General features: G+C 44.6%; 1 protein-coding gene across 1 annotated transcript in view; it reads left to right on the forward strand.

Annotated features, from left to right (window-relative positions):
* Nucleotides 1–24,139, forward strand: part of LOC123773221 (serine/arginine repetitive matrix protein 1-like) — a 72,889-nt gene extending 48,750 nt beyond the window's left edge. The window contains exons 4-5 of the mRNA XM_069318192.1: nucleotides 21,736–21,819; nucleotides 24,050–24,139. Coding sequence (XP_069174293.1) covers nucleotides 21,736–21,819; nucleotides 24,050–24,139 — 174 coding nt within the window. The remainder of the gene's footprint in view (nucleotides 1–21,735; nucleotides 21,820–24,049) is intronic.
* The last annotated feature ends 537 nt before the right edge of the window (nucleotides 24,140–24,676 follow it).

Raw genomic sequence — 24,676 nt, forward strand, 5'->3', positions numbered from 1 at the left:
ATACAATAGTCGATGCTTGTGGTTAGAAAATGGGAACAAAGGTAGAAAATTGGGAAGTAGAAAATGGGATAGTGATGACAAGTAGGAAATGGGGGGATTACTCGATGTACAGATGTGAAGTAATCTAAAGGGGAGTTATCAGACGAACGTCTCCTTCCCACTGCCCCCCCCTCCCCCCAAAGAGCACCCCCCCTCCCCCCAAAGAGCACCCCCCCTCCCCCCAAAGAGCACCCCCCTCCACCCAAAGAGCACCCCCCTCCCCCCAAAGAGCACCCCCCTCCCCCCAAAGAGCACCCCCCTCCCCCCAAAGAGCACCCCCCTCCCCCCAAAGAACCCCCCCCTCCCCCCAAAGAACCCCCCCTCCCCCCAAAGAACCCCCCCTTCCCCCCAAAGAACCCCCCCCTCCCTCTAAAGAACCCCCCTCCCCCCCAAAGAACCCCTCCTCCCCCCCAAAGAACCCCCCCTCTCCCCCAAAGAACCCCCCTCCCCCAAAGAACCCCCCTCCCCCCAAAGAACCCCCCCTCCCCCCAAAGAACCCCTCCTCCCCCCCAAAGAACCCCCCCTCCCCCCAAAGAACTTCCCCTCCCCCCAAAGAACCCCCCCTCCCCCCCAAAGAACCCCCCTCCCCCCAAAGAACCCCCCCTCCCCCCAAAGAACCCCCCCTCCCCCCAAAGAACCCATCCTCCCCCCCAAAGAACCCCCCCTCCCCCCCAAAGAACCCCCCCTCCCCCCAAAGAACCCCCCTCCCCCCAAAGAACCCCCCCTCCCTCTAAAGAACCCCCCTCCCCCCAAAGAACCCCCCCTCCCCCCCCAAAGAACCCCCCCTCCCCCCCAAAGAACCCCCCCCCTCCCCCCAAAGAACCCCCCCTCTCCCCAAAGAACCCCCCTCCCCCCAAAGAACCCCCCCTCCCTCTAAAGAATCCCCCTCCCCCCCAAAGAACTCCCCCTCCCCCCAAAGAACCCCCCCTCCCCCCAAAGAACCCCCCCTCCCCCCAAAGAACCCCCCCTCCCCCTAAAGAACCCCCCCTCCCCCCAAAGAACCCCCCCTCCCCCTAAAGAACCCCCCTCCCCCCAAAGAACCCCCCCTCCCCCCAAAGAACCCCCCCTCCCCCCAAAGAACCCCCCCTCCCCCCAAAGAACCCCCCTCCCCCCAAAGAACCCCCCCCTCCCCCCTAAAGAACCCCCCTCCCCCCAAAGAACCCCCCCTCCCCCCAAAGAACCCCCCCTCCCCCCAAAGAACCCCCCCTCCCCCCAAAGAATCCCCCCTCCCCCCAAAGAACCCCCCTCTCCCCCCAAAGAACCCCCCTCTCCCCCCAAAGAACCCCCCCTCCCCCCAAAGAACCCCCCCTCCCCCCAAAGAACCCCCCCTCCCCCCAAAGAACCCCCCCTCCCCCCAAAGAACCCCCCCTCCCCCCAAAGAACTCCCATCCCCCCAAAGAACCCCCCCTCCCCCCAAAGAACCCCTCCTCCCCCCAAAGAACCCCTCCTCTCCCCAAAGAACCCCCCCTGCCCCCAAAGAACCCCCCGCCTCCCCATAAAGAACCCCCCCTCCCCCGAAAGAACCACCCCCCTCCCCCCAAAGAACCCCCCCTCCCCCCCAAAGAACCCTTCCTCCCCCCAAAGAACCCCCCTTCCCCCCAAAGAGCCCCCCCTCCCCCCAAAGAACCCCCCCCCCATCCCCCCAAAGAGCCCCCCCCCTCGTTCATGTTGAGGACTCGGCTCCCACTGGGCTGGACGGTAGAGATAGTCTCACTTCATGCAGGTCGGCGTTCAATTCCCCGACCGTCCACAAGTGGTTGGGCACCATTCCTTCCCCCCCCCCCCTTCCCTGTCCCATCCCCAAATCCTTATCCTGCCCCAGCTTCAAAGTGCTATATAGTCATAGTGGCGCTTGCGTGAAGCGCTTCCCAACCTCCCTGCAGTATAGAAGTTGTGGTCACTCTTTCACGACTCAACTCGGGTCGCTCCTCTACTGTTACTGTGTTCTTCCCGTACCCCAACCCATTTCCCCCTGCAAAGTTGGGTGAAGCTAGCCCCCAGGGGTCTGGTCTCCAACTTTAGACACACATTAAATCGATACTTTATATATATATTATATAATATATATATAAGCCACAATAGTTGCCTAACTCCGGGATACTTACTTATTGCTGGGGTAAATTGAGGTACAAGGAAACGTGCTCAAGCGTTTCTGTTGAGTCGGGCTTAACAAGAGCTCCAAGAGCACTCATTCTTTGTCATAACTACTCTTTAAACAACATTAACCTCTCCCTCTCTACCTATTCCTCTTCCCCCTCCTCCTATTCCTCCTCTCCCCCTCTTTCTTCTGATATTGTTCCTTGAATTGTGCGGGTGTCAGCCCTTACACACCCCGACACCTTGGGACCATCAGCTCAGCCTCCTACAAGAACCTCCGCCTGGTTTAATACCATATTATATCGCTCTTAAGGACCACTAGAAGTATATAATGTAACACGTCGTCTTGGAGTATGTTGAAGGCTCATGTTAATTATGCCCACATTACAAAATAAAAGTTGAGTTCATAATAAATTGCAATAATTCCTCACTAACATACGGCACCAATTTCCAGTAAGGTAATGGTCGAATTTTGTTAAATTATAATGCTTTGTGTCTGCATTATTTTTAATAGGTAATGTGTTTAAGAGGCAAAAATGGCGCGTTTTAAAAGCGGCGGCCACTACAAACTTCTACAATTTTATCCAGTGTTTCTGTATTGCCTCTGTATAATGCCTGCTGATGTTTACGACCCAATTCTAGCTAATTTGATGTTCTGAAGAAGTAGAAATACTTGTAATTTGGTCCTGTGAGAGGTTGAGGTTGACTGACTGGGTCTTTATTAATTTAGCGCCTCTAAGGAAGCTAGGTTTGAGCCCTGGGGGGGCATTGGGTGACCTCCGGGGAGTTGGTTAACCCCAGGGGGAGCGAGTTGACCCCAGGGGAGCGAGCTGACACCAGGGGAGCGAGCTGACCCCAGGGGATCGGACTCCCCTTTGTCAGTTGGTCAAGATAAATTTATATTATTATTTTCTTTCATTTGCGCTCGACCTTGATAACAGCAGTTGGCCACTAGCTGCTGCTGTTGTTTTTTCAGCTACTGGGAACAAAATGTTCCAAGTAGCACGGGCTATGGTGAGCCCGTATTGGACTTGCCTGGCACAGGAGCGGGGCTGTCTAGTTGCTGTTAAACTACGGCCATTTATTCTCCCCCTTACTCCCTCTCACCTCTTCCCCTCACTTCTCCCTCCTTATCCTCCCTCACCCCTCCTACCTCTCCCCCTCTTCCAACATTACTCCAAGATGGGACACAACTCCTTAGCTTCAAACGCCAGCACTAAACTGCCTTGTTGATTGATGACCAAACCACACACACCAGAAGATGAGGGGACGACGACGTTTCGGTCCTTCTTGGACCGAAGTCGATTGTGATAATGATAATGGTCCAGGAAGGACTTGACAGAGGTTTAGGACGGTCCGAAACGTCGTCATCGTCTCAGGTTTAGCGAGACGTTCGCTATGATCTCATAACAGTTCTCCAAAACGCCTTAAGGCGTCGTGAACGTTCTGAATAACTCCAGCTGGTGTCGCAAACGTTCTCAATAACTCCAGTAAGTGTCGCTCGTCTCCGCATCTTCTGGTGTGTGTTTGGTCATCATATCTTCAACCACGTTATTGGGACTCATCGTCTGCTTTGTTGATTTCATACACGACCTTCTTGAGTGAATGTCTAGGGGTCTCCATCACATCAAATAACCCTCTCAAAAGACGGCTTGTATACACCCCAAGACTTATCTATCAGCGGCAGTTTAGAGCTACTGTGGACAGGCCAATTTCAAGTGAATGACATTTAATGAATGTCACGCCAGAGCTTTCCTGAACTGGGTCACACACCCTGCTGATCTTTCAAACTGTTCTTCATGAATAGAGCCACATTAGAGCTGACGAGGTTTATTGGTCTGTTTAGGCCACACCTGATATTTGACACCTTGTTCTTCAAAATGTTAATGTTCTACAAAATGTTATATAAATTTATTTCAAAATGTTCTAATGCAGAAGACTGTTAAACCTCTATCAAACTTCTCTTTTCATCTATCTCTTTCCTCCCTAAATGCTTCCCTCCCTACTTCCCCTCCCTCAACCTCTCCATCTCTCCCTCTCTCCCTTGTGAGAGAGTGTTCCGAACCGGCCACTTCACCCCCCCTCCCCCCCCCACCTCTCCCCCCTTAAAGCGAAACAATGGTGCCGTATTTCTTGCGGTAAATAGCTGCATTAATTGCCTAGCTCGGTCATCGTCTTGCCGGTGTCTCCCCCGTGCTTCTTCCAGCACGCAATTCCCGAGATGTGTGATGTTCTCTGAGGCGTCTCGGTCCCTTAAGTCACGTCTCCTCCTACACAATCTTGGCTTCATCTTTACGTTTGTGTATTCTACCTCTAGTCTTCCCAGTCTGTTGACTTCCATCTCTGTAGAGTTATCCTTGTATACACTCACTTGGAGATTCGTGGCTTCTCCAACGCCCCTGTCTGTTGGGTGCCTAGGAACCAATATCTTTAAAACTCTTTTTAAGCGTTTAACAAACTGGGGCCTGAAATTCTAATAGGACATTTATGCGTGGTGGGCCAGAGGTAGGTGTACTCACCTATTTGTACTTACGGGGTTTGAGCTTTGGCTCTTTGGTCCCGCCTCTCAACTGTCAAGCAACTGGTGTACAGATTCCTGAGCCTACTGGGCTCTAACAACTGCCTTGGTGTGTGTGCGTGTGTAACTAGGCATAAAGTGTGAGAAGAGAGGTTATACATGTTAATCTTTTTGTCTGACGGTTTACTTAAAGACAGTTAAGCCATTCCCACCTAAATCTGTGTACAAGCTTCAGGCCAAAGGGCTATATACATACACAGATGATTATACGTGGCTTGAACAAATCCACAAAGGCCGTGACGAGGATTCGAACCTGCGTCCGGGAGCATCCCTCCTCCCCCCAAAGAACCCCTCCTCCCCCCAAAGAACCCCCCCTCCCCCCAAAGAACCCCCCTCCCCCAAAGAACCCCCCTCCCCCCAAAGAACCCCCCCTCCCCCCAAAGAACCCCCCCTTCCCCCAAAAAAAACCCCCTCCCCCCAAAGAACCCCCCCCTCCCCCCAAAGAACCCCCCCTCCCCCCCAAAGAACCCTTCCTCCCCCCAAAGAACCCCCCCTCCCCCCAAATCTCATTGTTTGCCATTGATATTGGGTTTGTGGCCTATCAACTGCAGAAGGAAGATTAAAACTACCACTTATTGACCAATCAGCAAGAATACCATAGACCTAAACATCTTGCATCACTGGAGTATACTTACAGTGAATATATATATATATATCTATATCTATATATATATATATATATATATATATATATATATATATATATATATATATATATATATATATATATATATATATCTCCCAAATAATGATTTATTATTATATTGAATTGTTCTGCTTATTTTCCTTCTCCTTCTATTATATGCCAAAGGGTTTTTTTAAGAAAAATATTGTCACAAAGTGGCTGTAAGTTAGACACGCAACCTGAAAACATGCGAAAATAGTGAGGACGTTTCGATCCGTTCTGATGATAAATCAGGATGGACCGAAACGTCGACACTATTATTTTCAGGCGTGTTTGGGGTGGGGGGTTGTCTAAAATAAAAGTTAGTGTAGAATCTGTGGGGTGAAGATGATAGTGCAGACGGACCTCCCTGTCATCTTACCGTCTCAGGTCCTCGGGCGGAATGCAATCGTTTGTGACAAGAGTTCCTCTTAATATTTCATGCTGGTAGCATGGCAGGGTGAAGCGGTTAACTGCTTATGTCGCTCGAAGCGGTGTGCGGTCCAGGGGGTCTTGGGAGAGGTTGGAGGGAGGAGGTGTTGGCCAGAGGTGTTGGGGGGGTGCAGAGGTGGGGTTATATGTGGGGGGGGGTGTTAGCCTGGGGATGTAGAACGGGGGGTTGGGGAGGTATTGTGACAGAGTTTAAGGGAATTTTTTTAGGGGGTGTTCTGGCCAGGGTGTAAGGAAGGGGTGCTCTCTCTCTCTCTCTCTCTCTCTCTCTCTCTCTCTCTCTCTCTCTCTCTCTCTCTCTCTCTCTCTCTCTCTCTCTCTCTCTCTCTCTCTCTCTGGAACTAAATGGTACACACAGAACAAGTTTTGTCCTCCATGTATATATATTTTTTTAATTTTGCCCCGAGGAGCGAGTTTATTGGGCAGCGTCACTCATCCTGTGAGTGAACACACCGCCATAGCAGCATGTACAACACTCCCCAATAGGAAGAAACCCCGCTGGGTTGTTCATCCTGTCACTTGTACCCAGACACAGCTGGGACTTGCTTAACTGTCTCAAGTGAACAGCTCCTCAAACCGGAAGATTAACATCTGTCAACCCTTAAAACCGCACGTTGTCCTGCAGGTGTAAAATGGGGGAATCTTTTAAGAACAGTATCAATATTTGACAAATAGTGTTTTCCTAACTCAAACAATGTGGGGTTTATTATTCTACACATATTTATAATGTCCCTCAGGTGTTCACACTCACGTAGATAGTGGTCAAGGCGGTGTCCGTCACTCTCACCACAGATTCTGCAACTCCGCTGATCAACTGTTGTTTTCATTCCAAATCTCCATGGATATTTGTATCTAAGACGGATTCTCGCTATTACTGATTCACTCCCGCGGCCACCTCCTTCTTCTTTCATAATGATTGGTATTGCCAGGTGCAACCATGTTGTACCATCGTACAGATTCACTTGTTTGTGCTTCTATCCTCCTTTCCTCAGATACCTTGTCACGGTGATGTTGCCTGATAATACCTCTAATTTCTAGAAGAGTCTTGGGTATGAAGTATTCAATATGATCTCCTTCAGCGCCTTCAGCAGCCAGCACATCTGCTCGTTCATTCCCACATATTCCAACATGGGAGGGGATCCACAGAAACTTGACGACTCTTCCCTGGTTGGTTAGTACCCTCACTGCTCTCTTGATTTCAGCGAATATCGCAAGATTTTCTGCCCGATTTTTACTTAGGCTTTGCAGTGCTGCTTTTGAACCAGTGCAGATCACTGCACCATTAGTGTTTCGTTCACTTAACAGTGACATTCTGGCTGACATAACCTCACAATTTCCATGACATTTCTTTCCCCTCCCGAACTGGTTCCTCTGACATCAATCACGAAGTAACGTAGAAATAACTTTATGGAACAAAGTTGTGTTTGCCGGGAAATTTGCCAGAACTTCCTTTTCAAGGTAAAAGTTTGTAAATACTAGTTATTTTGTTGTTGTGCTTGAAGTCTTGTAAGGAATGAATAAAGACATCAAACTCCCATTTTCCTCTGATTGTATCAAGTTACAGTACCATCAACGTTTAGGTCATCAAGTTATCGTAGAGAATCGACCGATATAATGATAGCCATTTTGGAAACTTGTGTCTAATGAAACTATACCAATATAATCTGTTAAGTTTCATTTCGTTTCGTGTCTGTTTTAAAAGTGTCTGGAGAAGCAGCTTTAGTACCAGTCTGAAACCTCTGTATACCAGATACTCGACGACAGACTCGGTTCTCTACGGTTTCTCTCACAGAGACTCGGTTCTCTGCCCCTCCCACAGACCTGACTACACCTCCCCACTCAGAGTCCTAAGAGACCTCACCCTGTGTTCAGAGTAACTACACAAGCAACCATTAATTTATACACCAGTCAATCAAGTTTTTTTTTGCCCCTTTTTCTTGAATGTTAAGGAAGCGGCGACCTCTGATATACTCTACACCTTATTAAATGCAGGCATTATTTTCCAATCATAAACTACCAGTGTGTCGTTAAATTTCCATACGAAAGGGCGTTCCCTGAAGCAAGTCTCCCTCACAAGAAAGACCCGTTGAGGTGTGCAGCTGATTTGCGAGCTTGCTTGAACTGCTCAGTGACCCCTTAATGGTTTCCTGCGCTTAACCTAAGATGGTTGTAACGGTTGAGTAATGTACCTTGGGTGCATAATGTCTTTTAATAAGATCTGAGTGACTGGAGAGTAAAGATTGAGGGGGGGGAAGGATTGAGTCGTTGGGAAATGACTAAGTTACACGAGTGTGAAATGCGAAAGGTGATGAGTTGAATAGGTGTGGAGGATAGTTTTGTGTGTGTGTGTGTGTTTGGTTTGTAGGATGGAATGTATATTGGAGTGGTTCGAAACGTGTTTTGTACGGAGGGGGGATGTAAATAATTTTAGGCGGATTGGTTTAACCCGTTCTGGTGGTATAGTCACTCTATAGCCACTCGTCTGTTACCTTAACCCTACCTTCTGCTGCATCTATACCTAACCTTCCCCCCCCCTCCCTCCCATTCTCTCTTTAATCCTCCTCCCTACGTCTGTCAACCTCCTGCGCTCCCCTATGTTCCCTCCCTTTGCACTCTCTCTAGTACTTGCCTTCATCTCTCTCAATACGGCTCTTCCCTTTACCCTTCGAACTCATTTACCTTCTCAATCTATACCCCGCGCCTCCCCACCCCCCTTTTTACCTTTTCACCACTACCCTTCCCCACCCCCTCCCCTTTTAAGCTTTCTTACCCACCCATAACTTCTCCCTCACACACCTGTCACCATCTTTACTCCTATCCTTCACCCTTTCCTTTACCTACTCTACACCCACCCCATTTCTCCCTCCAAACATCCCTCTCATCTTCTTCTGTTCCTTAAGGATCATATATCTTGATTCTTGAGGTTATCTTGAGATGATTTCGGTGCTTTTTTAGTGTCCCCGCGGCCCGGTCCTCGACCAGGCCTCCACCCCCAGGAAGCAGCCCGTGACAGCTGACTAACACCCAGGTACCTATTTTACTGCTAGGTAACAGGCATAGGGTGAAAGAAACTCTGCCCATTGTTTCTCGCCGGCGCCTGGGATCGAACCCAGGACCACAGGATCACAAGCCCAGCGTACTGTCCGCTCGGCCGACCGGCTCCCGGCTCGATATGTAAAACTTGATTACATAAAAATTGCAATATCGTTCATATTTTCACTCAATTTTCAATAAACAATCACAAACTTGCGTCCGCACAACACAAGTACAATGGAGAAACTTTACTCAAGCATTACGGCATTATAGTAAGGTATAGGAAAGGCTCAATATATGTATATATATATAAAAATAAAATAAAAATATATAAAAATTGTATATATTTAAAAAATTCCGTTGCATATAGTCCTGGGGACCATTCAGGCTTGTTCGCATATGTATACGTATAAAAACTCAAATTTTCAGATGTAGGTTACCCCTCAATATACGTGTAAGTGTATTAAAAACATGGTTTTTAATACACTTACATGTATATTGGTTTTTTCTCTTTCACCTTCACTAATACAATGCAAAACAGTATTCAAACACACACACATGTGACAAACGGAAACATAGCATTCAAACAGAAAAACAGTAAAAATATATATAATTTCAGTACTAATAATTAGTCATGATACTTTGCAAATATCAGATGTTGTTTTTTATTGATTAAGATTAAGACAACCAGGAGGTGGTGGCACGGGCATGAATAGCCCGTAATGTTGTTTTTAAATCGCCATTAATAAAATATCACCCGTAGTTGCGAGATAATAAATATAGCTTTTTTATATAAATTTCAAAGTTTCGTTTGCATCAGATTTTTTTTTTAAAACTTGAGCGCCAATTAGCATAATTTTAGTATTTAAACTTAAAGCTACAGTACTCTACATATTTAACTACATTTAAAACAACGAATTTTATAAAAATTGCAATCTTCATATTGAACTTAATTTAAAACAAACTTATTGTTATTTATTTTATGGTAAATAGTTGCTGAAAATATGTAAAAATCCAGAGTCCCAAATTAACCGTTTCTAGTATCGCAGATTGACGTTTTGAACGTCATAATATACTTTGGTCAACCAGCAAGAAACGTTTAGATTAGAAATCAAACGTAGAGTTTAAAGCAATATTTTTTTTTGCCATACACGTTCAAGTTAATTTAATTTTTGACCTTACTCCTTTAGAAGATATCTAATTCTGCCTTACACGCTCAGATTAACTTAATGAATTAAGTTCAATAAATGGGATCTGATTCCTTACAAGATTTCCTGGAAGCTGACTTTGTTGAATCAGGCGCGTTAGTGTGAAGAATTATAAGATAATTAAAAGAACATTGTTGGAGTGTGTGAGGTGAGTGAGGGGGCGAGATGTAGAGCAAACGAAGGCGTGGCTATATGTACTTAAGTGGCAAGTGCAAGACGGCCGTGAAGAAGTGTGTCCAGGAGATATCTTGTAGAGACGTTTGGGCTTGCGGTTGAGAAGCGGCCACAGAATCTTCAGCTTCTCGCTTCATGGCCTCTCTATATAATCGAAAAAAACACATTTTAAAAATTTAGAGAATGCTGAACGCGTTTTCGGCTCAATTCGCCTTCATCAGGGCAAGAAGGGAGAGACTCATTTCTTACTCTCACGCAAACGCCATAGTAAACAACGACATGGTAAAAGAATTGCAACCTGGGATTCGACTGAATTCTCTACGGTCTGTTTTTCGCCCCTGCTTACCCAGCGGTTATTGGGTACCTGGTTGTGCACCAATTGGTGGGTTGTGTTCCAGGGAAGGGAAAGCATCCTAGGCTGCTAACAAGAGTAAATAAGGCGTGTACCATGGCATGGGGTTGTATAGGAGCCAGGATTGTGATTTATGGAACAATCCTGTGATGTCATATATATTAAAAATCACATTAAAATATATATATATATATATATATATATATATATATATATATATATATATATATATATATATATATATATATATATATATATATATATATATAGCCAGTAGTACCTAGTAGCCAGAATGCACTTCTCGGCCTACTATGCAACGCCCGATTTGCCTAATAAGCCAAGTTTTCCTGAATTAATATATTTTCTCTATTTTTTTTCTTATTAAATGATAAAGCTACCCATTTCATTATGTATGAGGTCAATTTTTATTTATTGGAGTTAAAATTAACGTATATGACCGAACCTAACCAACCCTACCTAACCTAACCTAACCTATCTTTATAGGTTAGGTTAGGTTAGGTAGCCGAAAAAGTTAGGTTAGGTTAGGTAGTCGAAAAACAATTAATTCATGAAAACTTGTCTTATTAGGCAAATCGGGCCTTGCATAGAAGGCTGAGAAGTGCGTTCTGGCTACTAGGTACGACATATATATATATATATATATATATATATATATATATATATATATATATATATATATATATATATATATATATATATAATATATATAATTAATTTGGCAACCCATCCTCCTGATATGATAGTACATATAGTAACTATTTAGTGGAGATTACCAATATTGAGCGCTAGTAAACCACTTTTTATACTATTAATTTTAGAGAGTGCGGGAAAAAATAACGCTAAAAATCAAACTTAAATATTCCTCGGTCTAGTGTAGCGCACACACACACTATATATATATATATATATATATATATATATATATATATATATATATATATATATATATATATATATATATATATATATATATATATTAACTACACTATATATACACTATATATATTATAACTACATAACTACACTATATATAACTACACTATATATATTAACTACACACTACACTATATATATATATATATATATATATATATATATATATATATATATATATATATATATATATATATATATATATAGTGTAGTGTGTAGTTAATATATATAGTGTAGTTATGTAGTTATAATATATATAGTGTATATATAGTGTAGTTAATATATATATATATATATATATATATATATATATATATATATATATATATATATATATATATATATATATATGTACTATATTAGGCCTAAGATAGCGTGAAAAGATAGCTAGGAATGTTGAGTTAGGTTAGGTTAGGTTAGATCTTGTATGTAATTTAAAGGATAATGTTTTGATTGACACACACACACACACACACACACACACACACACACACACACACACACACACACACGTACTTCACCTTAGGAAATTCCACCCCAACTATCCCTCGTTCCCAGAGAGATGAATGATAAGATACAATCCGCGTATTTATATCTCCCAAGACTCCTGAGTCATGTTCTCTAAGGACGCCTTACATCCTCCTGGTGGAGAAACATGGATTATTCATGCCTAATCCACCGGTAAATCCACTTAAAACGTCTTCCATCAGAGATGTAAAGAAAACTCCTATTTTCATTCAGAAATGTCTTACTAAAACTACCCAGAATGCCTTGTGGATGGGGAAATGGGAGATAAATGGGACACATTGAGAGAATATGGAAAGGAAAGTGGATGATGGAAGGAGAAAATTGAGGAATCGGGGAAAAAAATAGAATCCAGGAAGTTAAATTATGAAGAGAAATGAGGAAGAGGTTAAGAACTGGAAATAAAGAGAAACAAGAAAACACTAACCAGAGAAGAGAGAAAGAGGGCAAGAAAGAAATGGAAAGGAAGCAAGAAAACAAGAGAATTTAAGATATATCGCAGCAAATAAAGAGCAAAATCAGGAGAAAACTCAAAAATGTAATAAGAGAATTAAAATAAAAAAACAATAGCAAGATAAAAACAGGAAGGGGAAGAACAAATGGAACAAAAAAAAGAAGAAAAACGGGGAAATAACTTAACAGGATGATGAAATATACAAACAGAAGAGATCAGGTGAGGGTTGAGTGTGAAGGTGTGGGTGTTCCTGAGGTGTGAGGGGGTGTAGGATAGTGTGGCTGGATAAGGATAATGATGCAGGGGTTAGGTTACAAGTGAAGGTGAGGCAGATACAGAGGCTCACGTGACTCACCATTCTCGTTGGCGTTAAAGGGGGAAGGTGGGGGGGGGGGGTAAGGAGGTGATCTAAGATGGAGGGAAGAGGGAGGTGTGGGGGATGGAGGGGAAAGGGGTAGGGAGTCTGTGGGTCAAAGAGGCAAGGAGGGGAGAGAGTGGGGGGAATAGAGGTGTCACAGGTCACGATCAGGAGGTCACAAAGGTCACGGTGTAGCGTCTGGGAGAGAGAAGTGGAAAAGTGGTTGTGGGGGGTGTTGGGGAGGGTGGTGGAATAGTGGTGGTGGGGGGGGTGATGGATGTCTGTGCTTACCTATTAATGCTTATCTAACAGTGAACTGTGGGAGAGGGGGGGGGGGTGTGGGGAGGTAGGTGGCTATGCAACAACTTTAGTAGCTGATCCTTTGCTTTTCTTGCAACGTCGTTTTAAAAACATCTGCTGACTTTGGCATACTTCTGGCTCTTTTTGTACCACCCTGTTATCTCATTTTCCCCCCTTTCTCTGTGCCTTTTTCCTTGCTTTTCTAGTCTCATACTTCTCCTTGCATTGTTTATTGAACCAAGTACTTGTCATAATCTTCAAGCAAACTTCAGAGTTGGTGCGATTCTGTTCATTTCCTGATTTTTCCTTGATTGCAATATTGCTCTAATGGATCTCCTTCACTGATCCATTTCATGCATTCTTAACTCTCCCTATTTTACTAAGCTTTACTGTATCCATTATTGCCCCTACTTGCCCATACCATGTTGAGGATACCTATGTAACTTTGTCTTCCTCTCTTCTCATTGGCCAGATATTCCCTCAGGAGGTGAGATTGCAAGGTAATTTCTAGGAGAAAACCACTAAGCTAGTATGACTGTATAGCATGAAGAAATCACATTAGCATGATGTATCAATGAAGAAATCACATTAGCATGATATATTTGCATGTAAAGAGAAGTGTGTAGGAGGTAGAATTCCTGGGCTACAAGCCAGAGTGCAGGGGGAGGGGGGGGGCAATGTGTGGAACCCTTTTTAAGCTTCAGTGTAAGCTTCGGGAACCTTAGAGGATTCAGTTGAATCCCAGGTGGCATTGCCTTTGAGCATGTCGGGGTGTAGTGGTCTAAGGCGTTTGCTTGGGAGTACCCAGAGCATAGGTTCGAATCCTTGTCAAGACTCTTCTACATCTTTTCGCGTACTGTTAACTTTATAGTGAGAAAATCCACTAATTTTGAGTAAGAAAATCACGTTACTGTGATGTCTGTTTTTTTAATTTTAGTTTCCGTATTATATTCAATTTGTCTCAGAGATTTATCATTGATAGAAATAGCAACAGAGGGACAAGGATTCTCTCCAAGTTTACAAAATATTCTCAAGAGCTTTATAACAAATTATGCTGGAACTTAATCAAGTTACCCAAGATACATATATAATCACCTGATCCACTAATGTCTCCCATCTTTATCCCATCTTTATAACTAGTAACGAAGACAAGGAGGCTCCTTGTTCCCTGCCCTTTATGTTGCAGGCAGCCGGGGTCAAAGGTCACTGAAGCATCTTCAACACCTCTCTCTCTCTCTCTCTCTGTGTCTCTCTCTCTCTTTGTCTCTCTCTCTGTCTCTCTCTCTGTCTCTCTGTCTCTCTCTCTCTCTTTCTCTCTCTCTTTCTCTCTCTCTCTCTCTCTCTTTCTCTCTCTCTTTCTCTCTCTCTCTCTCTGTCTGTCTGTCTCTCTCTCTCTCTCTCTCTCTCTCTCTCTCTCTCTCTCTCTCTCTCTCTCTCTCTCTCTCTCTCTCTCTCTCTCTCTCTCTCTCTCTCTCTCTCTCTGTCTCTCTCTCTCTCTCTCTCTCTCTGTCTCTCTCTCTCTCTCTCTGTCTCTCTCTCTCTCTCTCTCTCTCTCTCTCTCTCTCTCTCTCTCTCTCTCTCTCTCTCTCTCTCTCTCTCTCTCTCTCTCTCTCTCTCTCTCTCTCTCCCCCCTCCCCGTCTCTCCATAACATGTCCTGTCTTGGGTCTTGAAGTTTCTAAAAATAAAAAAAAGTAAATATTAAATAGTGAAATTGCATAAATTGTACGCTCGGCCTTCCAATAGTGGTGGGAAAAGTAGTGGTGGAGGGGATAGTAGTGGTAGAAGGGATAGTGGTGGTGGCAGGTATAGTGGTGGTAGTGTTGAGTATAGTGATATAGTAGTAAAATTGATTTTTGGTGATGGAAAGAGGTTGATGATCGGGATGGAATGGAAGTAGATGGTTATAGTATAATGGAATGAATGTGAATGTTTATGGTTATAGTAGGGATGGGGATAGTTATGTTAGTGATGATAAGGGTGGCGACGATTGTGATAAAAGTGGTAAATAAAGAGGGGGGGGGGTGATTGTTTGTGTATATAGTGGAAATGTTCATGACATTTATGATAAAGTGAGTATGTTGTATCAACAAATTAGGAGAATAACAAATTAAAATATACTTGATAATTTTACAATCATTTTACACGACCATTCAACCCAGCCACTCACTTTAAATATGCATTTCTCCTTTAAAAAAAATGATTTTGACGGCATAAAAAAATCCAACTATTTCCTAGCTGACCTCACAAGGCCCCGGAGGTCAGACCCGGTCAAATGTCACAGCCCTTCAATTGACATTTACACGGGTCCTGCGCCAAAGGATTTTGTTTTTCTCGCATCACTAAGAGGATTTGCAACCCGCCGCAGCTGGCGTCTTGGGGGGAATTTCCTGAAGGTGAGAGACGGGTGTTCCTAGGGGTCACATGTCTTCACTAATGCTCATCTTCTCTACCTTTCTTCGACAATGTGTGCGTTCGTGCGTGAGGCAGACGTGTCATTTATGCTTTGACTGCGTTATATGAATTTATATATATATATATATATATATATATATATATATATATATATATATATATATATATATATATATATATATATATATATATATATATATATATAAACTAGATGCCCAAGGTCTCTCTCTCTTCCTCCTTTCCCCTCCCTCACTCACCCTCTCATCATTTTCCCTCCTCTCTCCTTCCCTCTCCTTCTCTGCTCTCTCTCCATTCTCCCATCTCTCTGAAAAATGTAATATTATAAAACACTAAAAAAACTGCTAAAAACTACGAAAAACACATCCCAGATTTCAGACATGCATGAAAATTGCAGGGTGGGGGTCACCATAAAAGCCGATATTCCTAAAGCATGGCACATGGGGCGACCCCGATTAGCCTATGACACTCACATAATCCCACATTTTTGAAGTTGTGAAGTTTTGTGAGGCTTTGGCTTCCTACTCCGGACAAACATTCTATTTTAGACATAGAGTTTTATGCAGTTTATACGAAATATATAATCTACTGGCTTGGCATTTTACCCTTGTAATTACCTAAAATTATATATATTTAATATTACTCAATACGTTATTAAATTTAACGATTGGAAATGAGTACTGAACATCCGGACATATTGGCCAATGTAATAACAAATGAAGATGGTGTCTTTGAGGACACACCTGAACCTTAGATTGCTTATGCTGCTCCCTGGCTTCCTCTTGGGTGCTTCGAGGGGCCGGAAAAGATGGAAAAACGAAGATGCGAGGACTATCCTCTGATGCCCCGGTGTAATTAAACTACTGGACACGAGTAAGGAACTGAATATTCCATGTGTAATTGATCGTTTCACTGAAGTCGATGCTTTAATGTAAGAGGCTTAGGTTAACTCACCCCAGCCCTGGCACTGACACCCTCCAGGGGAGCCGGTCGGCCGAGCGGACAGCACGCTGGACTTGTGATCCTGTGGTCCCGGATTCGATTCCGGGCGCCGGCGAGAAACAATGGTCAGAGTTTCTTTCACCCTATGCCCCCGGTTACCTAACAGTAAAATAGGTACCTGGGTGTTAGTCAGCTGTCACGGGCTGCTTCCTGGGGGTGTAGGCCTGGTCGAGGACCGGGCCGCGGGGACACTAAAGCCCCGAAATCATCTCAAGATAACCTCCTCCTGGGTACCTCTAAGCATTCTTTCTTGAAGGTCAGCATCCCTCTAAATAGATTACAAAACCTGCAACTGCACTCAGAATGTATAGTGTTCATCATCTCGACCATGAAACACAACGAAGACCCGTTCCTGTTTCATGGCAGATCTCCCCTTTCCAAATTACTATCCTCTCCCTCCTTTTCCACTCAGGAAGCTGACTGAAGAACAACCAATGCTTCTACAAGTATCATATTACAATGACTTAAGCCAATATTTGGAGTAAACTATGCCCCAACCCCATCCCTTCCTCTGGCTTCTTGTTAAACTTAGCTGGTATACATTTTTTCATATCAATGGGGGCGGGGAGAGATATACTAATTTCGTATATCGGTTTGCGGAGGTATTTAAGAGACCTATGAATAGGTTGTCGCCATTGGGGGGTTGCGAGGGGGAGGGGTGTTGCGTACGGTGCTGTGAAGGTATGTTCCCTCACAGCATAGGTAACCCTCCCCTTGTAAACTATCCCTTCGGGGCAAAAATTAAATGACTCGTAACTTGATATTATCATCATTGTTAATGCCGGCGGAGGCCGGTAGCTCACTGCGCATCCCCGTACTCATCCTGTGAGCCGTAGCGCAAAAAGGATTACATAGAGCACGAAAAGGTCTTAATCAGACCTAAGCGGAAATTTTTTACATCGTTAATTGCAATTCAATCTCCAAGTATATGTGCTTGATAAACAAGGGGTTCTGGCCCCAGCACTGCGAGTGTGTGTAACTTGCTTCCCTTGATGGGGACTTATAATCCACATGTACACACAATATCTGAGGTGAGCGTTAGTGGCAAGTGTTGAATGTACGTTATTGGGAGGTCAGAGGCCTCGCGTCGGGACACGAGTATGACTTGACCTCTGACCTTCGATCACTAAGGTAGATGAGGTAGTGAGGGAGGGAGTGTGAAGATGAGGGTGTGGTAGTGAGGGAGTGTGAAGGTGAGGGAGTGTGAAGATGAGGGAGTGTGAAGATGAGGGAGTGGTAGTGAGGGAGTATGAAGGTGAGGGTGTGGTAGTGAGGGTGTGTGAAGGTGAGGGTGTGGTAGTGAGGGAGTATGAAGGTGAGGGTGTGGTAGTCAGGGAGTGTGAAGGTGAGGGTGTGGTAGTGAGGGTGTGGTAGTGAGGGAGTGTGAAGGTGAGGGTGTGGTAGTGAGGGAGTGTGAAGGTGAGGGTGTGGTAGTGAGGGAGTGTGAGGGTGAGGGTGTGGTAGTGAGGGAGTGTGAAGGTGAGGGTGTGGTGGTGAGGGAGTGTGAAGGTGTGGTAGTGAGGGAGTGTGAGGGTGAGGGTGTGGTAGTGAGGGAGTGTGAAGGTGAGGGTGTGGTAGTGAGGGAGTGTGAGGGTGAGGGTGTGGTAGTGAGGGAGTGTGAGGGTGAGGGTGTGGTAGTGAGGGAGTGTGAGGGTGAGGGTGTGGTAGTGAGGGAGTGTGAGGGTGAGGGTGTGGTAGTGAGGGAGTGTGAAGGTGAGGGTGTGGTAGTGAGGGAGTGTGAGGGTGAGGGTGTGGTAGTGAGGGAGTGTGAAGGTGAGGGTGTGGTAGTGAGGGAGTGTGAAGGTGAGGGTGTGGTAGTGAGGGAGTGTGAAGGTGAGGGTGTGGTAGTGAGGGAGTGTGAAGGTGAGGGTGTGGTAGTGAGGGAGTGTGAGGGTGAGGGTGTGGTAGTGAGGGAGTGTGAGGGTGAGGGTGTGGTAGTGAGGGAGTGTGAAGGTGAGGGTGTGGTAGTGAGGGAGTGTGAAGGTGTGGTAGTGAGGGAGTGTGAGGGTGAGGGTGTGGTAGTGAGGGGAGGGAGAAGGTTGGGGACATGAGGAAAGTGTCATGTGGGGGAATGAAAGTGTATTGTGCATCAAGGAACACTCCCTCTGTCTATACCGTCTAGCATCGGTATGTTTGTACCCCGTCTGTCAGCTGTCTGCGACGAATGCTGATATTGATTCTCGTTCGACGGAGCTGTCAGTGTAAGCACAGAGTCAACGTAGTGATTTCTTAAAGCAATTATTCTTATTAACAACCCTCTGTAATTTCTACCACAACTAGGTCCCTCGAGACCCCCACAAAGGTACCTTGAACACTCCCTTGGGTCCTAAAGAAACCATAAGGGCCCCTTCGAATATCTCCATAGGTCCTTCAACACACCACGAGAACCCCCAGAACACCTCCCTATGGGTCCCTAAGACACGACAAGGAGCCCATCAACACACCATGGAGGTCCCCTGTATTCCCAACATCTCTGAAAATCCCTTGGGGTCCCTTCGAGATCTAGCCAGCATTATTCAAACTCCTTAACTTGAATATGAAATGATTCAAGATTCTGTAGAGTATTCAATCCTAAATTAATAAATATCTAAATGCTTTATATCTAATTATATATATAACCCAAAATCTCAAATACCTTATCTTGGTTTGTTGTAAATAACTCATTATCACTGAAACCTAATTAGCTAAGGAAATATTATCTAAGACACAGATATCACAATAACGTGATGCATCAAATGAATTTTTTTTTTACCATGTCGTAGCTCAGTCGATTAAGGCGCGTCTGTGATCCTCTCGGACGTAGGTTCGAACCCTCTTCACGGCCCTTGTGCATTTGTTTATTATCCAAGATAATATTTAGGGCCTAATGCAGGGGATCTATTTAATTTTTCGGTAGCATTTCCACAATTGTGTTCAGTAATAATTATTGAGTCTGCACAAGTCCCTGTGTCTTGTATTGCGGGTTGCTGAACCTGTCTTGGTCTCTCTGAACACCTTGTGGTCTCGATGGAGCATATGAAGGCTGGTGGTCTCTAAACATCATTCAAACCAATGTAACATCGCCTGAGGCTCTTGGAACATTCTCGGAACACACTATGACATCAATAGGAGCTCTGAATGTTCACCCCCCCTGACATTTCGATCACCCCCCGCGACATTTTGAACACCCCTACAACATTCTGAATGCCCCCACGACCTTCTCAATATTACTACGACTTTCTGAACATATCCACAACCCTTTATACGCCCCCACGACCCTCTGAACATCCCCCACGTCCCTCTGAACATCTCCCACGACCCTCTGAACATCCCCCACGTCCCTCTGAACATCCCCCACGTCCCTCTGAACATCCCCCACGAGCAGGCGATGAGTCACAATTACGTGGCTAAAGTATGTTGACCAGACAACACACTAGAAGGTGAAGGGACGACGACGTTTCGGTCCGTCCTAGACCATTCTCAAGTCGATTGAGAATGGTCCAGGACGGACTGAAACGTCGTCGTCCCTTTACCTTCTAGTGTGTGTTCTAGTCAACATCCCCCACGACCCTCTGAACACCCTCCCCACATCCTTCCGGGCTCACTTATGGTGTGTGAATATTATCTTAGCCAAGAACGTGCCTACCAACATTCGTCACCTTCCTTGTCAGGTCATCCGGTCTAAAGAGGGTTTCTTTTGTGTGACTGACACTCGCCATCTCTCCTCTCTCTCTCTCTCTCTCTCTCTCTCTCTCTCTCTCTCTCACTCTCTCTCTCTCTCTCTCTCTCTCTCTCTCTCTCTCTCTCTCTCTCTCACTCTCTCTCACTCTCTCTCTCTCTCTCTCTCTCTCTCTCTCTCTCTCTCTCTCTCTCTCTCTCTCTCTCTCTCTCTCTCTCTCTCTCTCTCTCACTCTCTCTCTCTCTCTCTCTCTCTCTCTCTCTCTCTCTCTCTCTCTCTCTCTCTCTCTCTCTCTCTCTCTCTCTCTCTCTCTCTCTCTCTCTCTCCTCTCTCTCTCTCACTCTCTCTCTCTCTCTCTCTCACTCTCTCTCTCTCTCTCTCTCTCTCTCTCTCTCTCTCTCTCTCTCTCTCTCTCTCTCTCTCTCTCTCTCTCTCTCTCTTTCTCTTTCTCTTTCTGTTGCTGCTCCTTTGTTTGGTATATTTGCTTCTCGTTTTTCCGTGACGTCGAGGATCACTGAGAGTGGCGTGTGTGTGTGTAATTACCTAAGTGTAACTACCTAAGTGTATAAGCCACACTCGGCCATGTTCCGCTTTCTTATCTGTGTCATATGACGTGTAAGACTCCATTGTTACTTGGTCTGAGGCTTCCGTGAATCAGGACGCTATCCCCCCAGATCACAGTTTAACACTCCCAACACTGACAGGAGTTGATGTCAGAATTCCCCGGGGAGAGGGAATTGTAACCTCCCCTGTGGATTTACACGGGGGAAGTTACAACCTCCCGTGTGTTAAGTCGTACCATAGCAGATATCGTGTGAATCAATGTCAATATTTTCCCCCACAAGTCTAGCACAAACGTGTTCATGACAGGTACACATCCAGGCAAGAATCTAAACCATGAAACCGGTTCAACTACGGGTTATTTCAGGGATAATTCTGCGTGAGCCTGAAGCCTCTTCTGGCTGTTTCACTACCCACTGGGCACAACTACTACTTTCAATATCCAGCAGTGGCGCCGGTTCGACGTCGATTGAACGTCGTCAGCGTTGAATTGGCGTTGATTCGGCGTTGAATGGGCTCTGGTCTTGAATATTATATTCACTGGATGTGTTGCCAGTTATACTTAGTGTATATATGTTCATGACTCTTATACTTTGAATATTGTAGTCCAAAAAAGAAGAAAACAAACATATTGAACAGCGATAGAGCCGTTTTGAATGGTCCTGTTCTCGCATTTAACTAAATTCGAAACATCGTGTGGAACGCGAGTCGGTGACCTTGTTGGCTAAATTTTTATATAATGGTCTTCTCTTGGTAGATAATTGTTGTAGATACTGTGCTCGTAGGTTTCTACCCTTGAATTACAATTTATCTACTCTAATCTACTCTAATTACAATTTCTGCAACATTGCAGAAATTGAACACGTTTCAAGATATAATTATTTTTACTAACTTCAGGTAACAATGACAGTCATTTTAGAGAACAGTCCAAAGTTAACAAATTACGTCCTAGAAGAATTGGCTAAGTTGTGGAAGCTGAAAGTTAGTAACTTAAAGCTTTACCAACCAACAAGTAACAGGCTCGTTGAGAGGGGTGAAGTTTGCGAGAACAGCGAACGAGCCCAATGTTAAGCACAGTCCCATCAAATGGTTCCAGGTTCGATTCCCTTTGTAGAACAGTGAGGTTTAGCCAATATTTTCTTTCATCTGATGCCTATATTCACCTTGAAATTAATTGGTACCTTAGAGTTAGGCAACTGCTTTGGCTTGTATCGTGGGGAAGGGCAGGCGTTGATCTAAGGTTATCCTCGATAAGCTTGACAGATTTCCTAACCATAGCTATGGGAAACCAAACCAAATGAGGCATAAAGATCGTCGAGGACGCCAATGGTAGTATGTCGAGCTCGGCTGGACCCCTACGGCAGCTCTGTATATTGCCACTAAGGCTAATCTCCTACACAAAATACCTCCTTTGTGAGGGGCAGCCAGTGTAGCCATTTCTCTGTAGCCATGGTAACTGATTAACCAGGCTGTGATTCGTACGTCAGGCTGAGAGCAGCCGCGTCCAACAGCCTGGTTGACCAGTCCAGCAACCAGGCCCTGTCGTCGGCCTGGTCGACGACAGGGCCGCGGGGACGCTAAGCCCCGGAAGCACCTCAAGGTAACCTCAAGGTAAAGGTAGCAATAGTGCTCTCAGAGTCAACATGCTTCAGTTTTCATCATAAAATAATGAAAACATTAAATGCATTTTATTCTCTCGCTCTCCTGCTCCTGCTCAATAATAAATTAGTGTAACCCCACACCAGAGCAGCTTTTCAAAAGTATCCATACATAGGAAAAATTAACACTTTTTAACATTATTTTACGAACATGATTTACGTGAATACAAAACACATTTAAAATAATTTTCCAAAAGGCATAATGTGCCATGGAAAAAGATACGAATCATGAATGACCTAATGGCACGGATTCCAAGTGCAATTATCAAATTCCTTGTCAAATTTGAATAGATAGGATGAACAACCCAGCGGGTTTTCTTCCTTTGGGGAGTGTTGTACATGCTGCTATGGCGGTGTGTCCACTCACAAGATGAGTGGCGCTGCCCAATAAACTCGCCCCTCGGGGCAAAATTAACAAAAAAAATAAATGTTATTAGCAGTCTGAAGACATTGTAGATCTCTCTACCCATTATTGACAAACCTCTCGGGACATATCCGCGTCGTAAATCCTCCACAGCAGGTGTAAAAGCAGGATCAATACCCCCTCCCCCAGAGTCACCATCATTGGTCATCATCTCCGCCCCCCCCCCTAGAATGCTACCCCAGGGGTAGAAGAGAGGTGAGGAGCCCCTCAGCCCTCAACAATGATCAACACACCAGCCAGAGCCCTCAAGTGCGCTGATGTTTAACGTACCATCAACGTACTATTGTTTCTCCTCTTTTTCCTCATTTGCATGTCTATACAGCCACTCATTCTCCATGCATAGTGCACACGTAGCAATGTGTATCCACGCAGGTATACATAGTAAGAGGAATAACATGGATACAAAGGAAAGAGAAAGAGAAGACGAGGAGGGGGAAAGAGTTAGGAGAGGTCAAGCTTGTAAGCTGGGGTGGTCACGGAGGGGGAGAGGTCAGGGGTCAGGGGTGGGAAGGGGGCAGGGTCATTCAGGAAGGTGGTGGTGAGGGAGGAGGTCGGGGTTGAAGGGATGAGGAGGGGGGGGGGAAGTAGCCATCACCCGCAGCTGTAACTCATCATTCAACGAGCTATTGACCTGCTACAAGGTTTGGACGCCTTCGTAATTTGCATACAACCGTAGTGTATTATACATCTTGATTCTTGTATTTGTTTACGATGTTAAAAGGACGATTGGCGATATGTATATGTATTTGTGTAAATGATTGTATACATATACGTACATGTATATATATATAACATTATAATTGTGTAACTAGTTTCAAAAGACTGTCACTTGCTTAATTACATGAACTATGGGGTTCAGTTCCTGAACTGATTATGTGCGTCTTGACAGGATGAACAACCCAGTGGGTTTTCTTCCTATTGGGGAGTGTTGTACATGCTGCTATGGCGGTGTGTCCACTCACAGGATGAGTGGCGCTGCCCAATAATCTCGCCCCTCGGGGCAAAATTTAAATTTAATTTGATTATGTGCCTTTGTAGCCCTATCCACCACCGCCCGCGGGATGGGTATGGGGTGCATAATAAAGAAAGAAATTGAATTGGTGTATTGATCTTATTTGTGATTCTTCAGCCAGTAAGTACATCATCTTCCCCGCTCGCTGCTTTCCACTTTCATCTCCATCCACGTCAACTACATCCTGACACTCCGATATTTTCTTAAAATTTCTTTAAAAAATTAAATTTCTTAAAATTATAAAGAAAATTTTTTAAAATTATAAAGGAAATTTCTTAAATTTTAAGAAATAAAAATTTCTTAAAGTTTAAGAAAATATTTTCTTAAACTCATTGCTATGTAAAACAACTTATGTTAGACCAATCCAGGAAGTATTCGGCACCGGATTGAAACCCGCGCCTTCTGAAACTGAAATCAAATTCAGAAAACTGAGAGATTTACCGATAGCTAAAAAAAAATCAAATTCATATACTAGGGAAAAATATCCGGAGGGGATGACATGGTCACAATATACAAAATACTAAGATGCATCCAAATTATAACAAAAGGAGCCGGTCGGCCGAGCGGACAGCACGCGGGACTCGTGATCCTGTGGTCCTGGGTTCGATCCCAGGCGCCGGCGAGAAACATTGGGCAGAGTTTCTTTCACCCTATGCCCCTGTTACCTAGCAGTAAATAGGTACCTGGGTGTTAGTCAGCTGTCACGGGCTGCTTCCTGGGGGTGGAGGCCTGGTCGAAGACCGG

The sequence above is a fragment of the Procambarus clarkii genome, chromosome 89 (genome assembly GCF_040958095.1).
Source record: "Procambarus clarkii isolate CNS0578487 chromosome 89, FALCON_Pclarkii_2.0, whole genome shotgun sequence".
Lineage (NCBI taxonomy): Eukaryota > Metazoa > Arthropoda > Malacostraca > Decapoda > Cambaridae > Procambarus > Procambarus clarkii.